General features: G+C 48.6%; 1 protein-coding gene across 1 annotated transcript in view; it reads right to left on the bottom strand.

The window, feature by feature from the left end:
* Window positions 1-24,166, bottom strand: part of LOC112587328 (rho GTPase-activating protein 20) — a 46,958-nt gene extending 22,792 nt beyond the window's left edge. Inside the window, exons 1-3 of the mRNA XM_025294325.3 lie at window positions 23,850-24,166; window positions 12,153-12,235; window positions 2,801-2,959 (exon numbers count right to left, since the gene is read on the bottom strand). Coding sequence (XP_025150110.3) covers window positions 2,801-2,959; window positions 12,153-12,235; window positions 23,850-23,921 — 314 coding nt within the window. The 5' untranslated portion in view covers window positions 23,922-24,166. The remainder of the gene's footprint in view (window positions 1-2,800; window positions 2,960-12,152; window positions 12,236-23,849) is intronic.
* Window positions 24,167-26,444: the final 2,278 nt, after the last annotated feature.

The raw sequence follows: 26,444 nt of genomic DNA, 5'->3' as shown, positions 1-26,444 counted from the left end.
CCCACTTTACAGATGAGAAAACTGAGGCATATAGAACAGTGCAGTTCCAGAGCATATGCTTTGATTGTGCACAGAGCTGTGTCCCTAAGCCTGGGTTAGAGCTGGCCACGGGAAGAGGGGTGCAGCCTCCCAGGTGGCAGGAACAGCTGGGACAGAAGCACAAGGTCCATTAGAGGAGACGACGCAGTGGGTTTGAGGGCTGGGCCATGGGAGTGTGTGGACATCTGATCCACCTACTCAGCAACTGCTGTCAGCCTGACTCCTTTGGGAAGAGGAAGAGGGTTCCTGTGTCACCCTTTCTAAGCAGTGTGTGAAGGCTCAGGTCCGGGCTTGGCTGCAGCCCTGCAGCCGGGGAGGCCACGTGGTTGGGTTTGGCAAGGTCTCAGGATGCTGTGACCAGGTGCCTGCAGCCGATCCACAGCGCCCCTCTTGGTGCAGAGCCCGTGTGGCGGACTGTCCTTGTGAACAGATGCCCACACCCCGTGCGCATCTTCGGGGTTTCTCCCTGACTGCGGGCAGGAGCGAGGAAGGACTTTTGAGGAAGGACTTGAGGTGTTTGTTTGAATGAAAGCGAGGAATGATTCAGCAGCCTGCACAGCGCTCTGTGCGGACCAGGCAGGAAGGGGCCGCTTCACTTTCTCGGGATGTGCTGGGCAGGACTTCCCCAGCTGCTGTTTGTGCCTCGGGGGATTTCTCAGGGCTCTGAAAACAACACTTCCCTGGGGAGGAATATGAGGGGAGGATGCCACATACGTTTTGAATTCTTTGAAATCTCTAAGCATCTAAGAAAATTAATCATGGTGGGTAGGTGTGAGAAGCTCTTTAAAACGGGCACGTTTTCCCCCAAAGCTTAAAATAGAACTTTTCAAGGGAAATTAAATGAAAGTATAAAAAATTTGCAAATGCTTTTCTTCTTATAAGACAGAAGTACAATGCCCCTACCCCCCGCCCCCACCCAGTCATCATCCATGCAAAGGAGGGTCTTTCCCTCCACTGCGGCACAGGTGACCCAGGGTCTCTCAAATCTTTTCCACGGCTCTGGCCTGCACTTTGCATGAAGACCCTGAGCTGACTGTGGACGTCAGAACTTCCCCCTGGGGACCCACGCTTTCCCTGAAGAATGATCCCACAAGTCTCTAAGGTCTATGTTCAGCAGCCCCATCCCAACTTTCCTTTGCCAGTGTGGAATTTGCGGAAGGCTGTCACACATCCCCCGAACCCTTTTCTTTCTGAAAAATCCGTGGAATCCTATTTGATGTGCATGTGCCCCTGGGAAGTGCAGCTCAAGTCAGAGAGCTTCCCCCCAGGATCCGGGTGCTGCCCTCTGAGAAATGGGGTGCAAGTGTTAGGCTTGCTTCTGCTACTTCCTCTCGGGGGACTTGTGACAAGCACTTAGTCTCTCTGAGCTTTACCTTCCTCATCTGTGAAATGGGTTGGGAGGATTAAGCCAGCTGACACGCATGATGTGCCTGGCAGGTGCTCAGTTCCGAAAGTGAGGTGGGTGTTACCCAGGCACTCGGGCCCAGTAACACACTTGAGTCTTGTGCTCTCTGAATTTCTGCTGTGGCAATAAAAGATGCAGAAGCCGGCAGGCACAGCTCATTTCCAGAAGGCAAATGAGCAGGCTCCGAGGTGACTTTCCTCCAGGTACTCACTGCCCTGGGATTGAACTGGAGCTCAGGTGCGTTCGTGGTCAGGGGGTCATACCTCAGGTGCCCTGGGTCCCATCCTCAGGGCCGCTGTGTCCCTCATACAGAATCAGATATCCTCTTGCAGCCAAAGCCAACTGGTGGCCTGGCCAAGCGGCTCCTGCCACCATTCCTTGTTTGGGCTGCCACCTTGGAAACTGCTCAAGGCCAGGGCTCCCCTTCTCCCTACCCAGGAAAGGTTGTTTTTTATTCCCTTTAAGTTTTGTGGGCCATCTGGAAGGAGGAGAGGAACCCCTTCAAACCAAAGGACAGGAGGGTAGGGCAGGGAGGTGGCAAGGTGGGGCAGGGTGTTGCCCACTGGGTGGTTTATCCCCGCTGGTCCAGGTCATCTTCCTGGCTCTGCCGGGGGTATTCTTCACCCACTACCAGCCTCTTGGGCACCCTCCTGCCCCTTCCCAGAGGAGATGAAGAGAGTTACTTAGTTGCTGGGTGACCATTGGTCCCATTTCTCACGAGTGCAGCTAATCTATCAGACACTGTGGTGAGAGGAGGAGAGAAGGGACAGGCTCCATGTGAGGAGTGGGGTAGAGGGACTTGGTCTTTTTCCTTCCCTCTCTGCCCAGAGCAGATTGAGGCAAAGGAGCATACAGGCACGTGTTCCTTCTGGGGAATGGGAAAGAAATCAAGACACATTGCTGATACGCACTCAGCCTACAAGTCAGAAAATTAATACTGCACCTCTTTTGATGTAGCCTCTCCTAATCTAATAGAAATGTTGAAGACGTATAATTGCATATTTCCCCCAAAGAGAAATATGATTATCATGGTAATTAACATGAACTTAATTACTGAGTTTCTAACTTTCTGATTTCAAATTTGTTGCTGTGAACACTTTAAGCACTTCTTAGCAACCCAACAGATCACGTTCACTGAGTTCTTTTTAAATGATGGCTCTCCTATACCCTAACCGCCCTACTAGCTTTCGACCTGGTACACCTGTGATGTTGCCTGAGGCAGGCAGCCTCTCCAGTCTCATGGTCTCATTTGTCAAATGAAGGGGGAGCTCTCTTTGAGATGCCTTCAGGCAGTGGGGACTCAGAAAGAAAGTGCCTTTTCACAGACAGGAAGACAGTGCCAGTCGTGTGACTTACCTCTGCTTGGCGACGACCAGCCAGTCCCTGAAGAGGAAGAGGTGCCTCTCCTTGGTCTTAGGGCCCTGAGTCAGCACCACGGGGCACTGGAGGATAGACTCTGTCTGCTGGGTGGGCAGGTCCAGCTGCTGGAGGGACACTGCAGACGCCAGGCCTTTCCTGGGTGGAAGAGAGTAGGAATGAGCCTCTAAGGGATAGTGGTCGGTAGACAGATAGGATGTGAGGAGACACAGCTCAGAACAGCATGTCACCAGGAGTCTGGCTTAACTGGGGTGGAAATTAGGAGGGAAAACAGTGAAGAGGCTAACTGCAAGTTGCTGTTTGTTTTTTTCTTCAAAACTGGATTTACAATCAAGCATCATCAGTCAAGAAATGTTGGTCCTGCGTCAATGAATAGCGAATACATGCTTATAATCTAACTGTTGAGAATTTCTGCGAGAATTTTAACCCAAGGCAATGCGTCCCAAACCTTTTCGTGTCATCAGGAGGTGAACTGAGGCCGCACGCAGGCTGGCTGGGCCCCCGGGTGTGGGGGAGCCGAGTGGAGCAGTGAGGTGGCATCGCTGTCACTCATGTGTGGCACACGGGTGGGAAGCTCGGACTGACTGACTTAGGAAAAGTCTTCCCTAACGGTTGGTCAGGTTTAGCCTACAGTGAAATCTAAACTTACGACTCCAAATCACTGGTTTTCCTGCACAGCATGATTCTGCAGCGTGGAGAGTAAACACCAGCTGCAAGGCGCAGGCCGTGGAAACTCAGGACTTGATTCCAGCACCTTCTCCTTGTGATTCTTAGGAGGTTGGGACCACTCAGCTCCTGTTGGTTGCTCACTTCCTGGTCATTCACTCAGCTTCCAGCAGACATGGGTGACCTCAGTGTGCGTGCGTGCGTGCGTGCATACGTGCCTACGTGCGTGCGTGGAAGGACAGAAGGCGAGGTGGGCAGCTCTTCTGTGTGACTCTGAAATTAGCCTACCAAGACGGCTGCCTGCTTGGCCTGTTTTACGGTTGCTTTAACATTTTGCTCACATTCCTTCGATCCTAAAGGCGGCACTACTGACTCTTGGAGGCAGAACTTTTATACAGCGAACCTTCTGTTTAATTCAGATGTGTTGTCTGATAAAGCTGTGCTGGGTCTTAAGGACACATTTCTGTTATTTAAAGCAAACATGAACATTTTCAATACTCCGCATTCTCCAGAAATCAATGATACGTGGCAAGAATCTTTGACGGAGCGCCCTGATGAAGAGTTCCCGCTGGTTAACCCTACTCTGCCTCCTGACCTTTCCACCCACCCCACACCTCCCACTGCCTTCACTTAGTTACTCTCAGCACAAGCTCCGGTCCAGAAGTGATGGGGCCCCGGGTGAAGCCTGGGGGTGTGTGCCGTAGAGCCTTTCCAGCTCTTGGTTGATGGTTACTTAACTATTCAGGGAGGGAACCAGGGTAGAGAAGAGTTAGTCACTTAGTCTGTCTGTGTCTGACTCTTTGCCACCTATAGAGTGTAGCCCGGCAGGCTCCTCTGTCCATGGAATTCTCCAGGCAAGAATACTGGAGTGGGTAGCCATCCCCTTCTTCAGGGGATCTTTCCCAGCCAGGGACATCGAATTGATGTCTCCTGCATTGTAGGTGGATTCTCTACCATCTGAGCCACCGGCGAAGCCCCTAAATAGAGAGCCCCTGGAAGCCCAAGGGTAGAGAAACTGGGACTCAAACCACAGGACCCAGGAACTAGAACTCCCTTCTGTGTTTATTAACTGACACATACCACTTTATATATGGAGAAGGAAATGGCAACCCACTCCAGTACTCTTGCCTGGAAAATCCCATGGAAGGAGGAGCCTGGTAAGCTACAGTCCATGGGCCTGCAAAGAGTCGGACACGATTGAGCAACTTCACTTTCTTTCACTTTCACCCCTTTATATAGAATAAATAACAAGGATTTTCTGTATAACACAGGGTACTATATTCAGTATCTTGTAATAACCTATAATGGAAAAGAATCTGAACCTGTATGCCTGAAACTAACACAACATTGTAAATCAACTATGGTTAAATAAATTTAAAAAACCCACATTGTTTAAAAAGAGATAAATAAATGTATTTTGGTTGCCTCTGAGTTTATTTGGAAATGCCTAGTTATTTTCATATGTTGGAGGGACAGAAGCTCACTAGTACAAAGGACAACTTTGGCTACACCCAGCAGAGCCTGCCTCACTGCCTGACCCTGAGGCTGCACCCTCAAATGCCTGAGGGGCCAGGTGGGCAAAGTGAATGGTTGTGGTGTGTAATAGGGAGTAGTGGGGGTCTGTGGAAAAATGGCAGAAGTCTTGCTGTGTCCAAAGGGGTGGTCCACCAGCACCATACAGGAATGTGGGCCCAGCGTCCCTGCCAGCTATTTAAAAAGCCAGAAAGCCAACATCTTATTAAATGTCAAGTGATTCTAAGCATTTATTTAAACACAGGAGGGCAATGCTCTGATTGCTGGCCTCATTTCAGCCTTAGTCACCTGCAGCTTTAGAGCACATAAAAACAGTAGTACAGAGCCTCTGATGATTTGAGCAAAATATTTGAATATTTAAAATCTGATGTTACAAGCTATATTGAGAGTAACAGATCTAAACCTGTCAGATAATTATTCATTTCAGCTTTAAAAACTATGGACACATAGATAAGCCATGACCAGCAAGAGGAAGTAGGTAAGGTTTCTTTTTTAGAATGCTGCCCCCGCCAAGCACTTTTCCACATTTTGATGTTGGTCTAGACACTGTTTTTTCTTTCCCCTCACATTTCACTGCTCTTCCCCTTAACCATCCCTTCCCTCTTCTCTGCATTTCTTTGATATCCCAGAGGACTGTACAGTCACAGAGGCTTTAGTTTTCCTATACACAGAGACCTACTCTGAGTGACGTCATGAAAAAAAAAGAAGCACCTCGTGTTAACCATACTTCACAACAAAGGCGCCTCAGCACTCTCCCCGGGGGAAATTTTTTAAACGTGCTGAAATAGGAAACCAGTGATGTAGCAAATACATGCTGAATGGAAATAACGTTGCCCTTTGCCTTTCCACGTAGTGATGAGTTTCCAGCCCAGTGGGGCCGGATGGCGGCTTCTCACAGTGAAAGTGCTGGCTGCCAGCGCTTTATGAGACCCGAGCCGCTGCCCTAGACCCTGACCTGGGGGCTTATATAGTATATTGAAGGCCCCTGCTGGACTCAGAGTCAGCTCCTGGCCTGAGCAAGCTTGCGAGCATGCTTCAAGTCAGTCCGTTCAGTCGTGTCCGACTCTTTGTGACCCCATGGACTGCAGCATGCCTGGCCTCCCTGTCCATCACCAACTCCCAGAGCTTGCTCAAACTCATGTCCATTGAGTCAGTGATGCCATCCAACCATCTCATCCTCTGTCGTCCCCTTCTCCTCCTGCCTTCAATCCTTCCCAGCATCAGGGTCTTTTCCAATGAGTCAGTTCTTTGCATCAGGTGGCCAAAGTATTGGAGTTTCAGCTTCAGTATCAGTCCTTCCAATGAATATTCAGGACTGAGTTCCTTTAGGATTGACTGGTTTGATCTCCTTGCAGTCTAAGGGACTCTCAAAAGTCTTCTCCAGCACCACTTTGCTTCAAGAAGGGGAAGAAAGAAGTTTCTCATGGAAGCAGAGTGAGTATGCTCATAGGGACCACTCACTGGAAGGGCCAGGTACCAGGTTACTCTAGTCCAACTCTCTGACCTGAACTCCATCTCTCTCTAGATCTGACATAAGGAATGGAGAACGATGAAGCATTTAGGGGTTCTCTGAGTGACTGGTGGTTTTTCAAAAGGAACAAAGTGCTCTTAAACTGATTTCGGCAGTAGAAAGCCTGAGCTTGAGGTTATGCGTCTCAGGGGGCTGGGGTTTAGAGGCAGCCGAGACGTGGGCCTTCTATTCCCCAGGACCTTGGGGTGGCCTGCTTTAGGAGCCGCCCTGAGTAAAGGCGTAGGCACACCTCTTTCTCTCCAGGCACTCTGTTTCAAGGTGTTTTCCCCTGAAGCCTGGGTATAAGCCTTGTCCTGCATAACTCAATAGTTTCTCCGGGTTTCCTCGTCTCAGACCTGAATTCCCCTGACTCTCTGAACCCCTCCATCCTCCACATAACTCTCTGGGGATTTTTTAAGTGCATGAGCTTGATCTAGTCCCAGACTTAAAATGCTGCAGGGCTGCCACTGCTTTTGAGATTCTCAGGGCTCTTGTGGTCTGAGCCTCTTTTCCTCCTGTGATGTTATCATCGTGTGAAAGTGCGAAAGTCGCTCAGTCATGTCCGACTCTTTGCAACCCCTTTGGAATTCTCCAGGCCATAATAACGGAGAGGGTAGCCTTTCCCTTCTCCAGGGGATCTTCCCAACCCAGGGATCAAACCCAGGTCTTCCACATTGCAGGCAGATTCTTTACCAGCTGAGCCACAAGGGAAGACCTTGTGTTATCATTAGTTATCATTGTGTTATCATTAGTTCTCTAATATTTTCTCTAAAATTCATACATGGCTTTCAGATGGTTTAGAGTTTAGACTACTCTTTGCCTACATGGCCTTGCTTGATTTTAATTCTCATATACCTGGTGAGTCAGGCAGGAATCCGTGAGCCCTATTTATAGATGGGCAACCCAAGGCCCAGAAATGTGAGGAACAGAAGATAAATGTTGACAGGAGGAGATAAAGCCAGGTCTCCAGACTCTAAATATCTTACAGGAGGATTTTCTAAACAGGATCCAAGGGTGGCTTTGTGGGGGCTGGGGACATCATTTAAAAAAATCAGACTCCCAAAGGACTTTATGTCTCCTAACTAGGATTCACTATTCCATAGGGACTTGATGAGTGTATAAACGACACACTACTACTAGCCCTTTAGGACGTGTCCCTGTGTACCTGCGATGGCCCCTTCCGGCCTGGCCAATTCTCTCTTGTCTATCAGAATCCATTCTCCATCCAGCTGAAACCAGCTCTGACTCTTTGGCACAAGGGGGTGCTTCCTTGGAGTTTGCTCTGTCTCGAACACCTGTCTTGTTCTCCTGTGGTTACTTGTTCACCTGTCACTATGTTGGGAACATTTCGAGAGCAGGGCCTTTGTTTTATCCATTGCGACCTCCCCCACGTCCAGCTCTGTGTCAGGTACACAGAAGGTGCTCAGTAAATTTGTGGTTTGATTGACAGCCTGGAAGCTAGGCTATTAAGATTAGACACAAAAACCAATTCCGAGCTAAATCAGGTCAGAAGATGTGGTTAGCCTGATTCACACAGGACTTGGTAAATGTCATATGAACATTGTCACTTGCATTTGAATGGTGTGGTCACCCTGATAAGTAGGGCGGATATTTCAGCTACTTACGGATCTCCTACTGTATGCACAGTGCTCTACTGCATCCCTTGCTAAGAGGATGGGTAAATTCTGTTTGATTTGGCCACACTCATATCAAGTTTGAGGTCTGGAGGTGGTTCCACAGCTGGACCATCCAGGGTGCTCATGCTTAGATACTCTTAGAGGTACCTGCACCTCCTAAACCTAAACATCTGGTCCCAGGGGTCAACTGGCAAGATAACCTGGAAGCCATAATCAGTTCAGTTCAGTTGCTCAGTCGTGTCCGACTCTTTGTGACCCCATGAATCACAGCACGCCAGGCCTCCCTGTCCATCACCAACTCCCGGAGTTCACTCAGACTCACGTCCATCAAGTCAGTGATGCCATCCAGCCATCTCATCCTCTGTCGTCCCCTTCTCCTCCTGCCCCCAGTCCTTCCCAGCATCAGAGTCTTTTCCAATGAGTCAATTCTTCGCATGAGGTGGCCAAAGAACTGGAGTTTCAGCTTTAGCATCATTCCCTCCAAAGAAATCCCAGGGCTGATCTTCTTCAGAATAGACTGGTTGGATCTCCTTGCAGTCCAAGGGACTCTCAAGAGTCTTCTCCAACACCACAGTTCAAAAGCATCAATTCTTCGGCGCTCAGCCTTCTTCACAGTCCAACTCTCACATCCATACGTGACCACAGGAAAAACCATAGCCTTGACTAGACAGACCTTTGTTGGCAAAGTAATGTCTCTGCTTTTGAATATGCTATCTAGGTTAGTCATAACTTTCCTTCCAAGGAGTAAGCGTCTTTTAATTTCATGGCTGCAGTCACCATCTTCAGTGATTTTGGAGCTCCCAAAAATAAAGTCTGATACTGTTTCCACTGTTTCCCCATCTATTTCCCATGAAGTGATGGGACCGGATGCAATGATCTTCGTTTTCTGAATGTTGAGCTTTAAGCCAAATTTTTCACTCTCCACTTTCACTTTCATCAAGAGGCTTTTTAGTTCCTCTTCACTTTCTGCCATAAGGGTGGTGTCATCTGCATATCTGAGCCATAATAATTACAATTAATTGCTACTGTTATCTGTGTTGAAGTTTGAGCAAACAATGTAGCTACAGGAGTGGCCTTCCCTTGTGGCTCAGATGGTAAAGAATCCACCTGCAGTGCAGGAGACAAGGTTTGATCCCTGGGTCAGGAAGATCCCCTGGAGAAGGGAATGGCAATCCACTCCAGTATTCTTGCCTGGAGAATCCCGGGGACAAGGGAACCTGGTAGGCTACAGTTCACGGGGTCGCAAAGAGTCAGACATGACTGGACAACTAACACTTCCAGGTGCTGCTTTCTGTGATCAATAAACAACCTGATTCATTAGTCAAATCACACTGCTTCCAGTGACTTACCAAAGAAACATGGTTATCTTGCCCTGTGACCAGATATTTAGCTTTAAGACATACAGGTACCTCTAAGAGTATCTAAGTAGGAGCACGCTGGGTGGTCTGGCTATGGGACCACCTCCAGACCTCAAGCTTGATATGAGCTTGGCTGAGTCAAACAGAATTTATCCATACTCTCTGCAGGAAATGCAGTAGAGTGCCTTGCGTGTCATAGATGATCCGTAAGTGGAGGAAAGAAACTGCTCTCTTTCCTGAAAGCAGCCCCTGAAAGCGATGGGTGAAACAGGTGCTGATGTGGCGGGAAAGGTATGTAACCTGTCTGCATTAGTGAAGCCAGACACACTTTACTTTCACTTATCTCCTGGAATACGCTTAACCACTCGAGAGTTTTACTCAACACCCACCATCATTGTCTCTTCTCTTAACCAGATTTTCAGTCCTGATTTTTCTCATCCTTCCCTGTTGTGGATATTACCATTACAGTCCCTATATTCTTTGAAACCTTCATGCTAAGTTTTAACCACTAAAGATGATGATTAAAATCATAATATGTGGATTCAAATATTTGGTACCCAGCTAGCAGAATTTAACCATCTCCAGCCACAGTCTCAAAGGGCTTCTGCTGACCTTCCTCCACCCTGTGAGGTTCCGGCATCTTCTCCCAAGTGGAGGGGTGAGGAGTAGCCTTCCCAGGCAACACATGCTGTGGTCCCCGCCCCGCCCCCAGGTACCCTTGCTCTCCTGTAGGCCAAGTGCATCACCTACAATTTCAGTCCACTCTCCCCCATGTTTGGAGAGCCTGGGAAAGTCGTCTTCATCTGCCTGATGGAGACAATGAGTTCCCATAACTTTACCAGAGAATCTGCCATCACCTGTGGTGTCTTTGTGGAAAAGACTCTGATGATGGGAAACACTGAAGGCAGAAGGAGAAGAGGGTGACAGAGGATGAGGTGGTTGGACAGCATCACCAATTCAATGGACATGAACTTGGGCAAACTCTGGGAGATGGAGAGGGACAAAGAAGCCTGGCATGCTGCAGTCCATGGGGTCGGAAGAGCTGGACACGACTTGGTGACTGAACAATGACAACGTGGTGTCTCATCCGTGAGCCCACGTGTCTGTGACTCGGGGTTGCTGACCCAGCTCAGTGACCCTCAGGCAAGCCCCCTAAGTGTTCTGCTCTGCTCCCAGCCCCTTCTGGGCAGCCTCCCCTCCCCTCCCGGGATCCTGATCACCCCGCACCTGGCTTTGTTGCCAGGGCAAACTTCTGAGATCCGCACCTCCTCCAGGTGATGCTGAGTGGATAGAGGCGGGGCTGTGTCTGCTGTGTCCCCTCAGGCCTCTCCTGCCCTCTGATCCCTGTCCCCCAAACCATCCTTTCACAAAAGTCATGATATCAAACCTAACAACTCAAAGGCTCCCATCAGGATGGTAGCTGTGTGACCTTCATTCTTAAACGACAGGAGATAGTGAGGGATTTTAGAAACAGATGGAAAATTTTATCTTCCATCAAGTGCTATGGCTTCCGCCCAAAAGCTTCCAGGAGATGTGTGAAAGCAGCAACTACCTGTCTGCAAGAACTAAGCTTTCACATTCAGGGAGGCTCTGAGGAAGGGAGGGAGCACTCTACAGGGGTCCCGGGGGCTCTCAAGTGCAGCCTGGCCCCCAGCATGAGTTGGGAACCTTCTCCGTGTGTTTCAGTAGGTGTGAGTTCTATGTCCATGACATCCTGGAATGGGGGCTCTGTGCTCAAGCGTGAGGTCTTAGGATAAAGGAGGCCACCACTGTGGAATCACAGGGGTGGCCTCCTTTCTCCGAGAGTGCTCTGGCTTTGCCATGTGCCGTCCACTGCCTGGGGCGGGCTCTGTTTGGTCATCTTCCCAGGGTCCTGCCATGCTGCTTTAGGTCCCTGTAAACTCACTCTGTGCAGAGAGTTTTAGGGAAGCCCTGAGACTCTGGCGTCACTCAGATCTAAACCGGGCTCCCCTGAGACTCTGGTGTCACTCAGATCTGAACTGGGCTCCCAGTCCTTGTCATCCTGTGATGAGTTACTCAACCTCCTCCACTTTTGTTGGGATAAAAATTGGATCCATTCCCAAGGAGAGCTGGAGGGTAAATGGTGCAACGTGGTGACGGGGAGCAGCATCGAATGGGAAATGCCTAAGAATAGGAGTTCTTCCTTGCTGCTGTTCTGCCCTGGTTACCTCCTGGGGTGAGTGAGATCCCAGGAGGTACATGGACACTCATCCAACTTGGACCAGTTCAGCAAAGAAAAGATTGAATTTAAACATCAGTCTCAGCTCCACCTTTCACTTTGGTGAACTGTTTGTTTCCTGCTCTTTGGTGCTTTTTGGAGGGTACCCACATAATGCCAAGATCCCAGGGGTGAGCCAATGAGCAGCCCAACAACACTCTGCCCCTGTGGTTCCTGGTGCCTGGGGGTAAACTGAGGCCTTTGCTTGGTCCACCTTCATGTGGACCAGCATGATCCATTCTGTTGTGGGAGGGATGGTGCCCTGGAGACACAGACCCCCTAGTGACAGGCTACGAAATGAGAAGAGAACCAGGCGGCACCTCCGCTCAGAGAGGCTCCCCACTGACTACTCCGGTTCCCTGCGGGGTGTGGGGAGGTCTTCACTTACCTGGCGGGGAGCCATGCCTTGCTGAACACCTTGCCCAGTCCGGTGGCTGGCACCGAGGGGCAGCACTCGGTCAGGCTCCCAAGCTGCGGAAACAAAGCAGAGTGGGGTTGTCTTTTTATTTTTTTCAATTATATTTTTCACTTGTAATCATTTTAATTTCCACATGCAGTTGCATGGTGGGGATTACACCAACATAATGCCTAACCCTAACCCTTGGAAGGAAAGCTATAACAAACCTAGACAGCGTATTAAACGCAGAGACTTCACTTTGCTGACAAAGGTCCATACAGTCAAATGGTTTTTTAGTAGTCATGGGATGTGAGAGTTGGACCATAAAGAAGGCTGAGTGCTGAAGAACTGATACTTTCAAACTGTAGCGATGGAGAAGATTCTTGAGAGTCCCTTGGACAGCAAGGAGATCAAACCAGTCAATCCTAAAGGAAATCAACCCTGAATATTCCTTAGAAGGACTGATGCTGATGTTCCAATACTTTGGCCACCTGATGCAAAGAGTTGACTCATTTGAAAAGACTCTGATGCTGGGAAAGATTGAGGGCAGGAGGAGAAAGGGACGACAGAGGATTGGATAGTTGGATGGCATTACTGACTCAGTGGGCATGAATTTGAGCAAACTCTGGGAGGACAGAGGACCCTGGTGTGCTACAGTCCATGGGATTGCAAAGAGTTGGATGCAACTTAGCAACAACAACAACAATTCTTTCTTCACTCTTAATAGCTCTACATTAATAGCCACATGTTCCTCTAATTTCTCAGCCACCGTGTTGCTAGACAAGTCCTTGAGATCAGTTTTGCCAAACAGCGTGTGAGTGGAAGTCCTGCATTACTCATCTGAAGGACCAAATCTACATGTCACAAATCACAATATCATAATCAGAACTTCCATCTGTACAAATATACTCGAGAGAAGGGAAAACAGGCATCCACAAAGTCTTCTTGCAAAAGATGTCCATAGAAATATCTTTCATTAAAGCCAAAATGTGCAAAGAACCCAAAGAGAGGGGGCTGCCCTGGTTTGCCCCTTCGTAAGGAAAGTGCCACCCTCAGGAAACACCAAGTCCTTGGAGCAGGGGAGGTGGGGAGGCCGCACCTCCACACCTGGACCGTCGGGTGGAGCTGGCCTGAGCACCCTCTCCTGTGGCACAGCAGGTGCAGGGGGGCTTCTCACCAGTTCCCCCGCCCCACCACCCTCTCTGTGCAGTCAGGCCGGGTCTCTGAGTCCCTGCCTAGGCTCTGCCCACAATGACCCCTCCAGAGGTCTTCTGCCCATTTGATACAGTCAAGAGGCTTGATTCCTGGGCCCAATTTAGAGACACCGATGCTGAAGTTGTATACGCAGCCTCTTTTAGAGGTGGCAATTCAACAACCCATAAGCAGCACTTTGGTTTTATTTCTGCAAAATACTGATCCCCAGGGTTTTCTTGGAGAAGGCAATGGCACCCCACTCCAGTACTCTTGCCTGGAAAATCCCATGGGCAGAGGAGCCTGGTAGGCTGCAGTCCATGGGGTCGCTAAGAGTCAGACACGACTGAGCGACTTCACTTTGACTTTTCACTTTCATGCATTGGAGAAGGAAATGGCAACCCACTCCAGTGTTCTTGCTGGAGAATCCCAGGGACGGGGGAGCCTGGTGGGCTGCCATCTATGGGGTCACACAGAGTCGGACACGACTGAAGTGACTTAGCAGTAGCAGCAGTGTTTTCTCAACGATACCCAGCTGCATGTGTGTGAAGGAGTCTTGTTTTGCACTTTATTGAGAAAGGCCACAGATTTATGCCACACTGTTGTCGTTGTTCAGTCACTAAGTTGTGTCCGACTCTTTGAGACCCATGGTCTGCAGCACATCAGCCGTCTCTGTTCTTCACCATCTCCATCTCAAACTCAACTCGCTCCATTCTTCTTGTCTGGAAAACCCCATGGACAGAGGAGCCTGGCAGGCAACAGTCCAGAAGGGTTGCAAAGAGCTGGATATGACAAAGTGCACACGCACGCATGTCCACTGAGTTGGTGATGCCATCCAACCAGCTTCTGTTGATCTCCTCAGTGAATTTTCCAGTTTGTTGTGATTCACACAATTAAAGACTTTAGCCACATTTCAGCTTTAATTGTGTGTGTGGGGCTTCTATTCCAATCTATTGTGCTTATAAAAATCTCACACCCTCTGTTGGGGGCTTCCTAGACAGCGCCAGTGGAAAAGAACCCACCTGCCAATGCAGATGTGGGTCTGATCCCTGGGTCGGGAAGCTCCCCTGGAGGAGGAAATGGCAACCCACTCCAGTGTTCTTCCTTGGAGAATCCCATGGACAGAGGAGCCTGGCGGGCTACGGTCCATGGAGTCGCAGAGTTGGACACAACTGAAGGGACAACATGCACGCACACACACTTTGTTTCCTCCCACTTTGTAGGCACTGAGGGATCTCTGGCAGGGAAGGGGGACCTGCCATTCCCAAATTGCAGGCGGCTAGTGCAGGAGCAGAGGGGACTGCGTGTCTTCCTGGTGTCCAGTGACCAGGCCTTCCCAGTCTAGGCTCAGCATTTAGTGATGTGGTTCTTTCTAGCCGTGTCATGAGATCTCACTACAGGTAGAAATCTAAATATTGGACCCACTCTCTGATAATCACATGCAAAAACTCATTCCAAGGTCAAACAGAAAGTTCATGGTCATCAACCACGCTGACCCTGCAGGGTAGAGTGATGGGGGTAGGGGATGGCTTTCTAGCTTTGGGTGAACTTATGGGGACGATGAGGAGTTCACATGTGTATGAAGGAAGGGAGGCAGATGGCAAAATCGAGGCGAATGGTCCCCAGATATGCTGGTGGGCTGGGCCATCTCTCCCCAGAGTACCATGTGGCAGGTACGTGAAGAACCTTCTGACTGAACTGGAACAAGGACAAAGGAAGTGGCTTCTAACCCGCCTGGTGTTGGGAGTGAAGAGGGGGGGCTCTCTTCTCTGAAGTACCTGTTCTGTGTCCCAGCTATGCCTAAAAGCCAACCCTGTAGAGTCATTCCCATCCAAAAGGGTTTCTGCCCCCTGATAAAAGATAACATTACAAGACACTCGTACTCATTTAAACCTCCAGGCTGTGATTTATTCTTTCCCTAAAAGCAGGTTTTCCTAAGAGGGGAAGTAGGGTGAATCTGAAGATGCTGGAAACCTACTCTGCAAACCAAGAAGGTCCGACCTCACATCTCTGTCTGCTCTATCCAGCTCTGGGGGTCAGGCAAGGCCTCTTTGGAAGATTCCCCAAAATCTTGTCATTCTTTTTCTGCTGCCCTTTCCAGAAAGGCAAAGTAGCGGCAGAGGGAAACCCAGCTTCATTAGGGAAGCTGTGGGCATGAGATACACTTTAGCTAATCCTGGAAGAAATCATGATCTCAAAACCAGTATATGTATGTGTCCTCAGCTTCAGACCCAGCTTCTTCCTGGCAGGTCCCTGGGCCCACACCTCAGCACCACTGCCCTTTCTAAGCAGGTGGTGGGTGGAGATGGAGGCGCAGTGGGACTTGCCAAGCGCCCTTGTGGTGACCTTTAAAATCCGAGGCTTTCTTGATGTTTCTAAACACCTCTACCCGCCACCCCCAGACGGAATTCTCTATTGCGGGGCTCTAGCTGGACTCTAAATGATTACAGCTCTGGAGGTGGGCGCCTTCTTCTGGTCAGAGTTGGTAACTGCGGCACCCAAAGGGCCATTTTCCAGACTTCTCTCGGCAGAGTCCAGTGGAAATTCCCCTTGGGGTGAGTAACAGTTAATAGTTACTGAAGACTTCTTGCAGGTCAGGCACCTTCTCAGGGGATTGTGTAGATGGTCCCATTTGTTTTCCTCCTAGCTACGCTCGGAGGTGGTAGTTATTATTCCCATCTTTACCAAAAGGACATCAAAACACTGAGAATTCAGAATTTGCCCAAGTTTACATAACCAGCAATCAACCAAGGTATGCCTGCTGACATGAGCTGACTCTTAACAACAGAATGCAGGACTTACAGTTCTTATTTTTACAGATTTGTAGCATGGTGATACTTGTTATTTAAGGACATATTATGAAAACCCCATTGTTTTGAAGGGTACAAATTGTTCTAACTCAAAAAACTTTAAATATCTACTATCTGCAAGGCCCTAGCAATGCTACATCATGAAGGACAGTGTTACAATAACAAACTCACAGTGTGGTAACAAGACATGTATTCAAATAATCACAACACAGAAAGAATGTTCTAGAAGAATGCTGTGACTGCTATGGGAACACAGGGAGGAAACGTCATTTCTGGAATGGAGCTGGGGCTGGTGGGAGCAGATCTGATAGAACCTGCTGGAAGGGTGACCTGACCTTTGATCTGGGCTGGTGTTGGGGTAGATGATGCAGATGGTGGCAGGCATGGGTGGGGAGAGGCATGCGCTGGTAGGGGGAGAAGTTCTAGCAAAGGCAGTGGGGCAGGAAATCGGAGGGTGTCCAGGAGTCAGTGGGTGAGTGAGAACGTAGGTAAGAATGGAAAGTAAGGATGGCCAGATGGCTAAGGGGTTAAGGATTCAAATTATATTATACACATGGAAAGTTCTGGATCAGGAGAATGATGGAAGCAAGGAATATGTTAGTGCAACAAAATCGTGAGCAAGACCAGTTTTAGGGAGAGGAGAAGGAAATGGCAACCCACTCCAGTGTTCTTGCCTGGAGAATCCCAGGGACGCCGGAGCCTGGTGGGCTGCCGTCTATGGGGTCACACAGAGTTGGACACGACTGAAGCGACTTAGCAGAAGGTACCTAAACTGTAGTAACACTTGCAAAGACCCTCAAAGGGCACTATAAACAAACCATCCCCTGATGTGCTGGCCCTCCCACCCTTAGCCCTCTTCAGTTCCTGTGGCTGGACTAATGGTAAAATTGATACAAGACAGTTTAACAGGAGAAAATAAAAACCCATTTTAATTCACAGGCATAGAGGTCCCACAGAAATGAGAGCAGGTTTAGTTTTTATACTTTTTAGACCAAGAAGCAATGCATTTGTGAGGAGTTGGCAGGACAAAGAAACACAGGGTTGGGTTTCCGTCTTGCATTGTCCATTTCTTAAGTAACTTGAATTCAAAATAACTGAGATGTCATTGAGGCACATTTTGGGGCTGCCTGCCCTGATTCCGAAGAGTTGACTCATTGGAAAAGACTCTGATGCTGGGAGGAATTGGGGGCAGAAGGAGAACGGGACGACAGAGGATGAGATGGCTGGATGGCATCACTGACTCAACGGACATGAGTCTGAGTGAACTCCGGGAGTTGGTGATGGACAGGGAGGCCCGGAGTGCTGCGATTCATGGGGTCGCAGAGAGTCGGACACGACTGAGCGACTGAACTGAACTGCCCTGATTCCCAACACCAGCATGCAGGATGGTTCACGTCAATGGCCACCCTGCCTGACATGGACTGTGGGGATGAAAGCTCAGCAACCTCACAATGCACTGTTTATAAACACGTTTATGTATACATCCTAGTTTGTCTACACAACTGAGAGCCAAATGTGTTTCCAAAGACATTTAACATGCAAAACAAGAGTAACAGTAAAGACAGAGCAAAACAGCTACCTGAAATTTGGAGGCCACGTGCTTTGCCTGAGTCCCACAGCTGTAAGCGCTGGGATGGCTGTGGGCAGCCACCTACATGCTATGAGTTCATAGGTTCTTTTAAATTTCCAATTTTAAATATTACATTCTGTCATCCTATGATCCAGCAATTCTGCTCCTAGGTATCTACCCAAGGGAAACGAAAATCTATGTCCACACAAAAACTTGTATGTGAATGTACATAGCAGCATTATTCCCAATCACCAAAAAAAGAAAAAAAAAAAAAAGAGAACAATCTAATGTCCATCAACTGATGAGTGGATAAACAAAATGTGGTCTATTCCCACAATGAAATAATATTCAGCCGTAAGAGGGAACATAGTACTATGTAGCTACAATACGCACGGGAGACATTGTGCTAGGAGAGAGCAGCCGGTCACGTGTTATACGATTCCATTTATAGAAAGTGTCTGTGACATGAAGTCCACTCAGTCGTGTCCGACTCTTTGCAATCCCGTGGACTGTAGCCTACCAGGCTCCTCCATCCATGAGATTCTCCAGGCAAGAGTACTGCAGTGGGTTGCCATTGCCTTCTCCGATAGGAAGTGTCTAGAATAGACAAATCTCTAGAGGCAGGAAGTAGATTAATGCTTGCCAGGAGGTGGGAAGAATGGGATGGGGGTTCCCTGCTGATGTCTGGGGATTCTGATTTGGGTGATGGGAATGTTCTGGAGTTAGTGGCGATGGCTGAACCACCGAGCATGTGAATGATAACTCAATTAAAATGCTTGTTTTAAAATGATGTCCCAAATTGAATTCTTTATTCTCTTTGCCACATAGCCTGTATTTCTACTCACCAGAGAAGCTCCTCTTTAAAAAGGCAAACGCTTTACCAAAGCCTTCGGTCAGTTGTGCCTTAGAGAGATTCTTCTAACCTCCCACAAGGGTCAACGCTGAGAGCACAGCTGTTTGGAAAAGGAGTCAGGGCCCAGCAAAGGAACTCTGCCGTGGGAGGTGTGGATTTGGCTGATGGGGGAACCTCGAGGTGGGCTGGTGCCTGGGAGGCTGGGGTTGGGTCTGTGAGGTGGGACGGAGGACCCTTACTGCAGGACCCATGGGGGTCACTCCAGAGGACACTGGTTGAGAAGTTTTGAGATGCCTCTGTTTTTCCTCTGCTGAGTCACAAAGTAATTTATAATAGACGACTTCTTCTGTTATTTACCATTAAAAGAGGACCAGGATTGTAGAGCAGAGCCTGTGCTTTAATGGGTTCATATCCAGCTCTCCACAGAGTAGCCATGACCTTGGGCAAGTTACTTCACCTCCACGCCTCTCTCTTTCACTTGTAAAATGGCAACAGTGACAATTATTATTGAATTATGAAGTGATTCACATGTAAATGTAAAATGAAATAATGATAACTACCCCTGCAGCGTTACTATGGGTATTGGATTATTATTTTTTTTTAATTTCCTGCTGCACCTGAGTCATATCTTGGGCTTCCCAGGTAGCACTAGTGATAAAGAACCTGGCAATGCAGGAGACATGAGATGCAGGTTCCATCCCTGGCGGAGGAAGATCCCCTGGAGGAGGGCACGGCAACTCACTCCAGTATTCTTGCCTGGAGAATCCCACAGACAGAGGAGCCCAGCAGGCTACAGTCCATGGGGTCAGAAAGAGTCGGACACAACCGGAGGGACTTAGCACGCATGCATGAGGCATATCTTAGTTCCCTGACCAGGGAATGAACGCATGCCCCCTGCACTGGGAGTGCAAAGTCTTAAGCACGGGACCACCAGGGAAATCCCTGGATGAACTGTTTTTAACCAGAGTGCTCAGAACAGTGCCGGGCACTTACTGAGGGCTATGCTGTATATGTGCTTGAGATTTTATAGACTCTGGACAGCAGGTGTACCTTTTTGAAAAGCTTACTGAGGAAAAGAATTACATTCTGTTTTCTTTCAGGTTGCTTATTTCACATTTCGCCCATGTTTGTCTGTTAGGAAGAGCCTGGAGCATGTTTGTTACAAGTTAACAAAAGGACTGTTACACTTTGAATCTTATCTTAATTCTGTGCCCCACTGGAAAGAAAGTTTCCAAATGGGCAAAAATTTTGTAATTTTAAATGCATCTGAAGGAAATGGGTTGTATGGGTGGAGGGTACAGAGATGCGATTTTGCTGAGCAAGGCTGCCTTTCTCACATAGCCTGTTTCTATGATGTTACAGTTTGGGCATGAGAACCAGGCCAACCCTTAGATTTGAGCGGATAATTCAGAATCCATGAATATGGGCCAGCTCCCTACAGAGGAGGTGGAAGTGTGGGTGGTTTGGGCGGCTCAGCAGGGCCCGGATGCATCACTACCTTTGTAGGATTGTAACTGTGTAAGGGCATGTCTTGGGCTTTCTAGGTGGTTCAGTGGTAAAGAATCCGCCTGCCAATGCAGGAGACCCGGGTTTGATCCCTGGGTTGGGAAGATCCCCTGGAGAAGGAAATGGCAATCCACTCCAGTATTCTTGCCTGGGAGTTCCCATGGACAGAGGAGCCTGGTGGGCTACAGTCTGTGGGCTTGCAAAGAACCAGGCACGTCTGAGAGACTGAACAACAAAGGGCATGTCCCACACCCACGAGGGCCCTGCTGATTGAAGTCCACCCAACAAGGAATCCCAGGGCTTTCTGTGTTTGGAGGATTGGCAAGGAGAAGGGAGCAGAGACTTTCCCGCAGGTCACTCAGCACCACCTCTTTGAGGGCACGTGGCATTGCTATGAAATCAGTTAGGATCACAAGTTAGAAAGCCTTTGACGAAATACGGCTTCTTTTCTAAGACACAGCCCAAGGGCTCTTCCCTTTGTGGATTTGCAGAGCAATCCATCTGAAGCACCATAGCCTGACTCTGAGTTCCCACCAGCCACGCTTGGATGTCAGACAAACTGCCCAGCAACAGCGCTCATTGCGATCTCAGGCCTTCACTCATACGGAAGTGATGTTTCAGGGGCTGTGGTGTGTGCTAACAGGAAGTCAGGTCCTGGCAGGACCACCACCATGCCTCTGTAGGTCATCGTCACTGACAATATGGAATCTGGGGTCATGGGGTGGGCGGCGAGCCACCAAACATCGGAGGAGGTGAGGGAAGTGCTGGATCTGGGTGTCCCCAAGGGACTACATGCTCAGGCTCACAGGAGCCAGTTCCCAGAGTCAAGTCAACAGGGCGGCTGCGAGAAGCAGAGACAGAAGGCTGATGTCAGGCCCTCTTTGGTGGAATGTTGGCTGATGAAGCTGGAAATGGGATCAAGGACCAGGCGCAACCCCAGACCCAGCGTGGGGATGGTGGCCTTCGCTTGTGGTGAAGCCTAACGGGTGTGTCACAGTCTGATCCAAGGTGGTTGGCTACAACCAGCGGGGGCACCAGGCGGCGCTGGGAGGGCAGCTCACGATCCCCAGGAGGGCCCCAGCCCGGGGTGATGACAGAACATCAGACCTTTTCCTTGGTGGCTTCCACTGGCTTTCCCTGTAGCCATCGTGGCCTTTGTTTTTAATAAAGGCTACACACAATGGAAAGAAACTAGGCAATAAAGAGAAAAGCCAGAGTTCATCATTACAGAGAAACAGCAGAAGGGGCAAGGCTCCCCCCTCCACCCCGTGCTGACCCCCAGGCAGTGGAGAATGGAGGGTGGAGGGTGAGGGCTGGGCTGGGTACACGAGCTGCCGCTGCAGGTTGGTGACCTGAATGAGCTCTTTCAAAGCAAACAGGCTTCCACGTGTCCCTGGGGTCCCCCTGTCTTTTCTTCCAGAATCTGATACTGTTGCAATTTTGAGGTCATTATCCTCAGCGACAAAAAAACCGATTAGAGACAAAGAAGGAAAAGCAAAAATTTAGCTCGCTTTTGCTTCCACTCAAATATTGGGACCACAGCGTCCAGAAGGTTCTTAAAAGAAGCCTGTTTGAACTAATGCTCCTGAAATTACAGGCCCTAGGCTACTTTTGCTTTATGATTTAAAAAGTTGAACTCTAACCGGTCTTTCTTTTCTTGCAAATGAGAAGTTTTGTTATTAACTAATAATCAATTTTTCAACCTTTTCCCCTCAAAAGCTTTGTGCATGCACGGTGGCCCATTTCCCACATCCACTCCTCCTCACCTGACAGTGAGCCCTGTTGACTTCTGCCTCCAGAATGTCCCACAAAATGCCCCATCCTCTGGGCTCCCACACAGGCCCTCATCTTTCTTGCCCCTCTTTTTGCAGGAACATTAAGACCAGGAGGTGTTCCTGTCATTGCTCTCCACCCCCTCCAACTCGTGCTCTCTATTGTTGCCGGATTGTCACTTAAAAAAATTTTTTTTTTATGTGGACAATGTTTAAAGTCTGTATTGAATTTTTTAATAATATCTTTTCTGTTTCCTGTTTTGGTTTTTTGGCCGAGAGGCAGGTAGGATCCTAGATCCTAGGATCATTGATCCTAGATCAATCCCTAGGCCAAGGGATTGAACTCACACCCCTTGCATTGGAATGTGAAGTCCTGACCACTGGACTGCAGGGAAATCCCTCAGGTTGTCACTTAAACCACAGATCTGTACACGCCACTTTCCTGCAGTAGAGCTGTGAGTCCTCACCTGGAGCACAGGCCCTGCATCCCAACAGCACATCCTGGACACACCTTCCATCCAGGTCTGTGGCCGGATGTTCCTCTGCCTGCAAGTCCCTTCTCTGCCTGGCAAACTCCTATGCTTCCTGCAAGACCTGGCCCAGGGCATCTCTTCTAGAAGCCCCCATGGGGAAGGCCTCGTCTCTGTACTCCCCTGACACCTGCGACCTCACTGCACTGTCCAGAGTCTGTGCTGGGCTTCTCCACCAGCCATGGACTCCTCTGTTTGGTTGGCCCAAGGTCCTCCACGTGCCTGCATTTGATCCATGCTTGTCACCTGCACAAGTGTCTATGTGGAGAGGGCAGCTGCTAAGTGCAGTTACAAAGAAGAAACAACCCCTAAAGCTTCGTTTCCAAGAACACCGGCCAGCTGAGATGGAAGATTCCTGGTGGGTCTACTTCAGACAGAGTCACGCTCTTGCTGTCCCAAGAGGTGACACAAATCCTTAGCCTTGTCTCTTACGGGGTGGTTGAGTTTCTCCCTAAGGACTTCTGCCCTGAATCTGGGCCAAGGTCAAGTGCTCCTGCGGCCCCTTTAAATTTGGCTGAGGTGGTCTAAATTTAAACCTCTTATCCCTTCTCCTTCCCTTTGCTCCAAGATATATCATTTCATGTGAACACTACAGAGTCATCTTTAAGAAAGATATCCACTCCTTGAATAAACAGAAGTTTCATTTCACTGAACAAGTGTTAAATTGATCTAGCATCAACAAGCAACTGTTGATTTCAATTTAACATCATTTGTAAATAAATTAACAAATCACAATCATTTAACATCATGCCTACTGCCTGGGCTGGTGCTCTGTACACATTATTATGACTGTTCTTGACTGTAAGCTAAATTCAGAGATTTATGTTCCTGAAAATGTGAAGACTTGCTTTTTCTCTTCTATGCTAAATGTTTCTTTTAAAGTGAATTAAAAAAAATCACTTTGAGAGCCCTTTATCACACTATCTAGTGCGACCTACCGCCAGTACTTAGAGGAAGAGCTAAAAACAATAAACAGGAAAGGGCAGAAGACACCAACAACATAATGAGGAGAGGTGTAGATTTGGGGGTTAGGATATACAATACCAACCCTGAGCCTCAACAAATGGCCCCCTCCTCCCCCTAGAGTTTTAGTTCGAGATTTCTAAATAAATATCTCTTTTAAAAATAAAATAAGAAATATATGCTCACTGTAGAAAAACAGAAAATATGGGTAATACATAAATAGTGAAAATGCACAATCGGCAAAAATTCTTACATGTAAACTAACCATGCTTAACATTCCAGTAGAGATTATTTCAGACCTTCATATTAGTATATTCTTCTAGATAGCTACATAAACCAATTTTGGGTCAACCAATATATACTGTTCTGAATAATGACCTTTAAGTTGGAGTCTATTTTTAGTCCCCTTTGGCGGGGGTAAGACTTACTATATTCGACTCCCCTTAGTATCTGAGTTCCCAGTGGACCTTCAGGCTTAAGCCTCCCTACTCACCATGCTTTTTGCAGCGGGGACCCCATCACGGCTTTTCCCTGGGGGTGCTCTCGGAGCCTGGGGACCAGGCATGCTGGGGCAGCTCCAGGAGAGCCAGGAGCTGAGCTCAGAGTCTCACGACCACAATGGACCTGAGCAGCCCGGACCCACGCTGGTCATTCCGGGCGGCGGTGGGGTCAGAAGCGCTGTTCCCAGCCGAGGACTCAGGCGCTTCACGCATGCGCCTGCCCTTTGTCTCGGGGACTCACTCTATCTGCCAACTGGCTAGAAAGTTGCGAGTTCTCGCTCCTTCCTTTTCTCTCTCTGTCTCTTTCACCCTGCACTTGGTCTGACCTGCCGAATTCTAAAGAACTTCATGCCACAAGGGTCTGTTTTCAGCAAATGTGACTTGCCCAAAACGGGTCGCCCAGCATCTCTCATTGCAGAAGCTTCCATCAACTGTTGGCCACTCTTACCCAAAAGAACAGTGCAGACCAGTGAATGGAAAGCAGTGCACGGGTCCCCTGCGTGTCCAGTAGGAAGTGGCTCCGGAGCGATTGCTTTTTATAGCGCGCACAGGTGGCTGGTACAAGCCCCTCGTGAAGGCGGAGGGCTGGGCTCCCCGCCTTTGCAGAGAGAAACATTTTCAGAGAGAATAGAAGCTTGAACGAATGATTTGCTTTCTTCTGAGAACTTGAGAGCGTTAATTAAAAAATTTTTTTCTTGGTGAAGATCCCCTTTTTGGCTGAATCCATTCATATTGGTGATCAACGGAACACAGGGATTTCTTAAGACTTTTCTATCAGTAACTATGACAGTCATTCAGAAGATCCTTCAGAATTTAGGGTTTAGTGGCAACCTGAAAGATAACCTGGTCCCAACTCCCGATTTTCTAAATAAAGAAACTAAGGTTCAAAATCAATAATTTCTTCAAGTTCTCCGAGCAGCCTGATTTGGTTTTGGCTGCTACCATTTACCCGCATGTTATTTCATACTCTCTGCTGTTGCGTGCATCAGTGGGATTTGGTGCAAAAGGAGCATTTCATGCCAGTGTAGTTTGTGTGCTGTACATAAGGACGGGCATGAAGCAAGGGCAGACACCACTATGTTTATCTTTGCAGAGATTTACACCCATTATAGTAGTTTCAAAATAGAGAGGATCTATTAAATATTTAAAATGAAGCCCCTGTGTTAAGGTTGCATATTCAAAGCATCATGCCTCATCCATCTGAAAGTGAAAGTCGCTCAGTTGTGTCTGATTCTTTGCGACCCCATGAACTATACAGTCCCTGGAATTCTCCAGGCCAGAATACTGGAGTGGGTAGCCTTTCCCTTCTCCAGGGGATCTCCCCAACCCAAGGTTTGAACCCAGGTCTCTCGCATTGCAGGCCGATTCTTTACCAGCTGAGCCACAAGGGAAGCCCAAGAATAATGGAGTGGGTGGCCTATCCCTTCTAACTTCATTGAAATAATGTGAGAGGAACAGAGCAATGTCAGTGCGGGAAAAGAGAAACTGGAGTGAGCTAGGACAGGGTCTCAGTTCTGAGAGTTAAACAGCTTCTCTTCCAGCTTTTTCCACATGGCAGTATTCATGAGATTATCAATTGAAAGGTGAGATCATCTGAAATAAATGTTGCCTCTGGCCAATTAGTCTGTGTCGGCATCTATTCTGGGATAGCATTTCCATCCTGTTCTTTGGGGCTCGTCCCCCAGGTTGGGCGGGAGCAGCTGTTCTCTGACCTGGCTGCTGCTGTGGCTGGTCGGGTCTGGCTGGGCCAAGAGTTTTTCCACACGGCTCCTGGCCACAGTCAATTCTCGCTCCAGGAATAACCACCAGACCCAAAATAGGACCGAGTTGTTTCCCAGGAAATTTGCAAATGATCTGAGGAGAAGAAACCACCTCATGGGCATAGGGACTGTGAGAGGGAAAATTAGGGGTGTTTCAAGGGACCACTGACACCCATGTGTTCTGGGGAAGAGGAGGGAGCCAGTCTGCAAAGGGGAAAGCAGAGTGAGGCGGACAGAGAGGGCGGGCGCGAGGTGGGGACCCTCATGGCAGTGGCCTGTCCCGGCCCACGTGTTTTCTGATTTTGGGTTTTGTGAGTCTTTCCAGAATCCTCCCGGCAAACTGACATCCCTAACTCCCATAAATCATCATAGAAGTAGAGGGGTTAGGGCTGATTTCTACAAAATTATCTAGTTTGTACAAGGATTTCTCTGCTAAAGGAGATGTGGAAGACAAATCAAAAACTTTTCTTTGTGAGGTTAAACAACAACAAAAAAAGACATAACCTACAGATGGCATTTACCCAGACAGCAGTTAATTACTTTTTACAGACTTTTTCTAAGGGTGCACAGTTTGAACATGTGAATTCACAGGGAGAAAGCGGCCACCTACACCCCAAGGAGCAAGGCCATTGTGAGAAAGCAAGTAGACACCTTGATCTTGGACTTTGAGCCTCTGGAATCAAGAGAAAACAAACGTCTGTTGTCTGGGGTAGTCTGTTGTGGTAGCCGAGTGGATTAACCCACTATCCAATCTGATCTGCTTCCTGGGCCATCTTTCTGCAGGGGAGCCAGGCTGTCGGCTTTGTGGGTTCTTGAACACGCTTTGCT

The sequence above is a fragment of the Bubalus bubalis genome, chromosome 10 (assembly GCF_019923935.1).
Source record: "Bubalus bubalis isolate 160015118507 breed Murrah chromosome 10, NDDB_SH_1, whole genome shotgun sequence".
In the NCBI taxonomy this organism is placed as follows: domain Eukaryota; kingdom Metazoa; phylum Chordata; class Mammalia; order Artiodactyla; family Bovidae; genus Bubalus; species Bubalus bubalis.
This window is presented reverse-complemented; position numbering and strand designations above follow the sequence as displayed.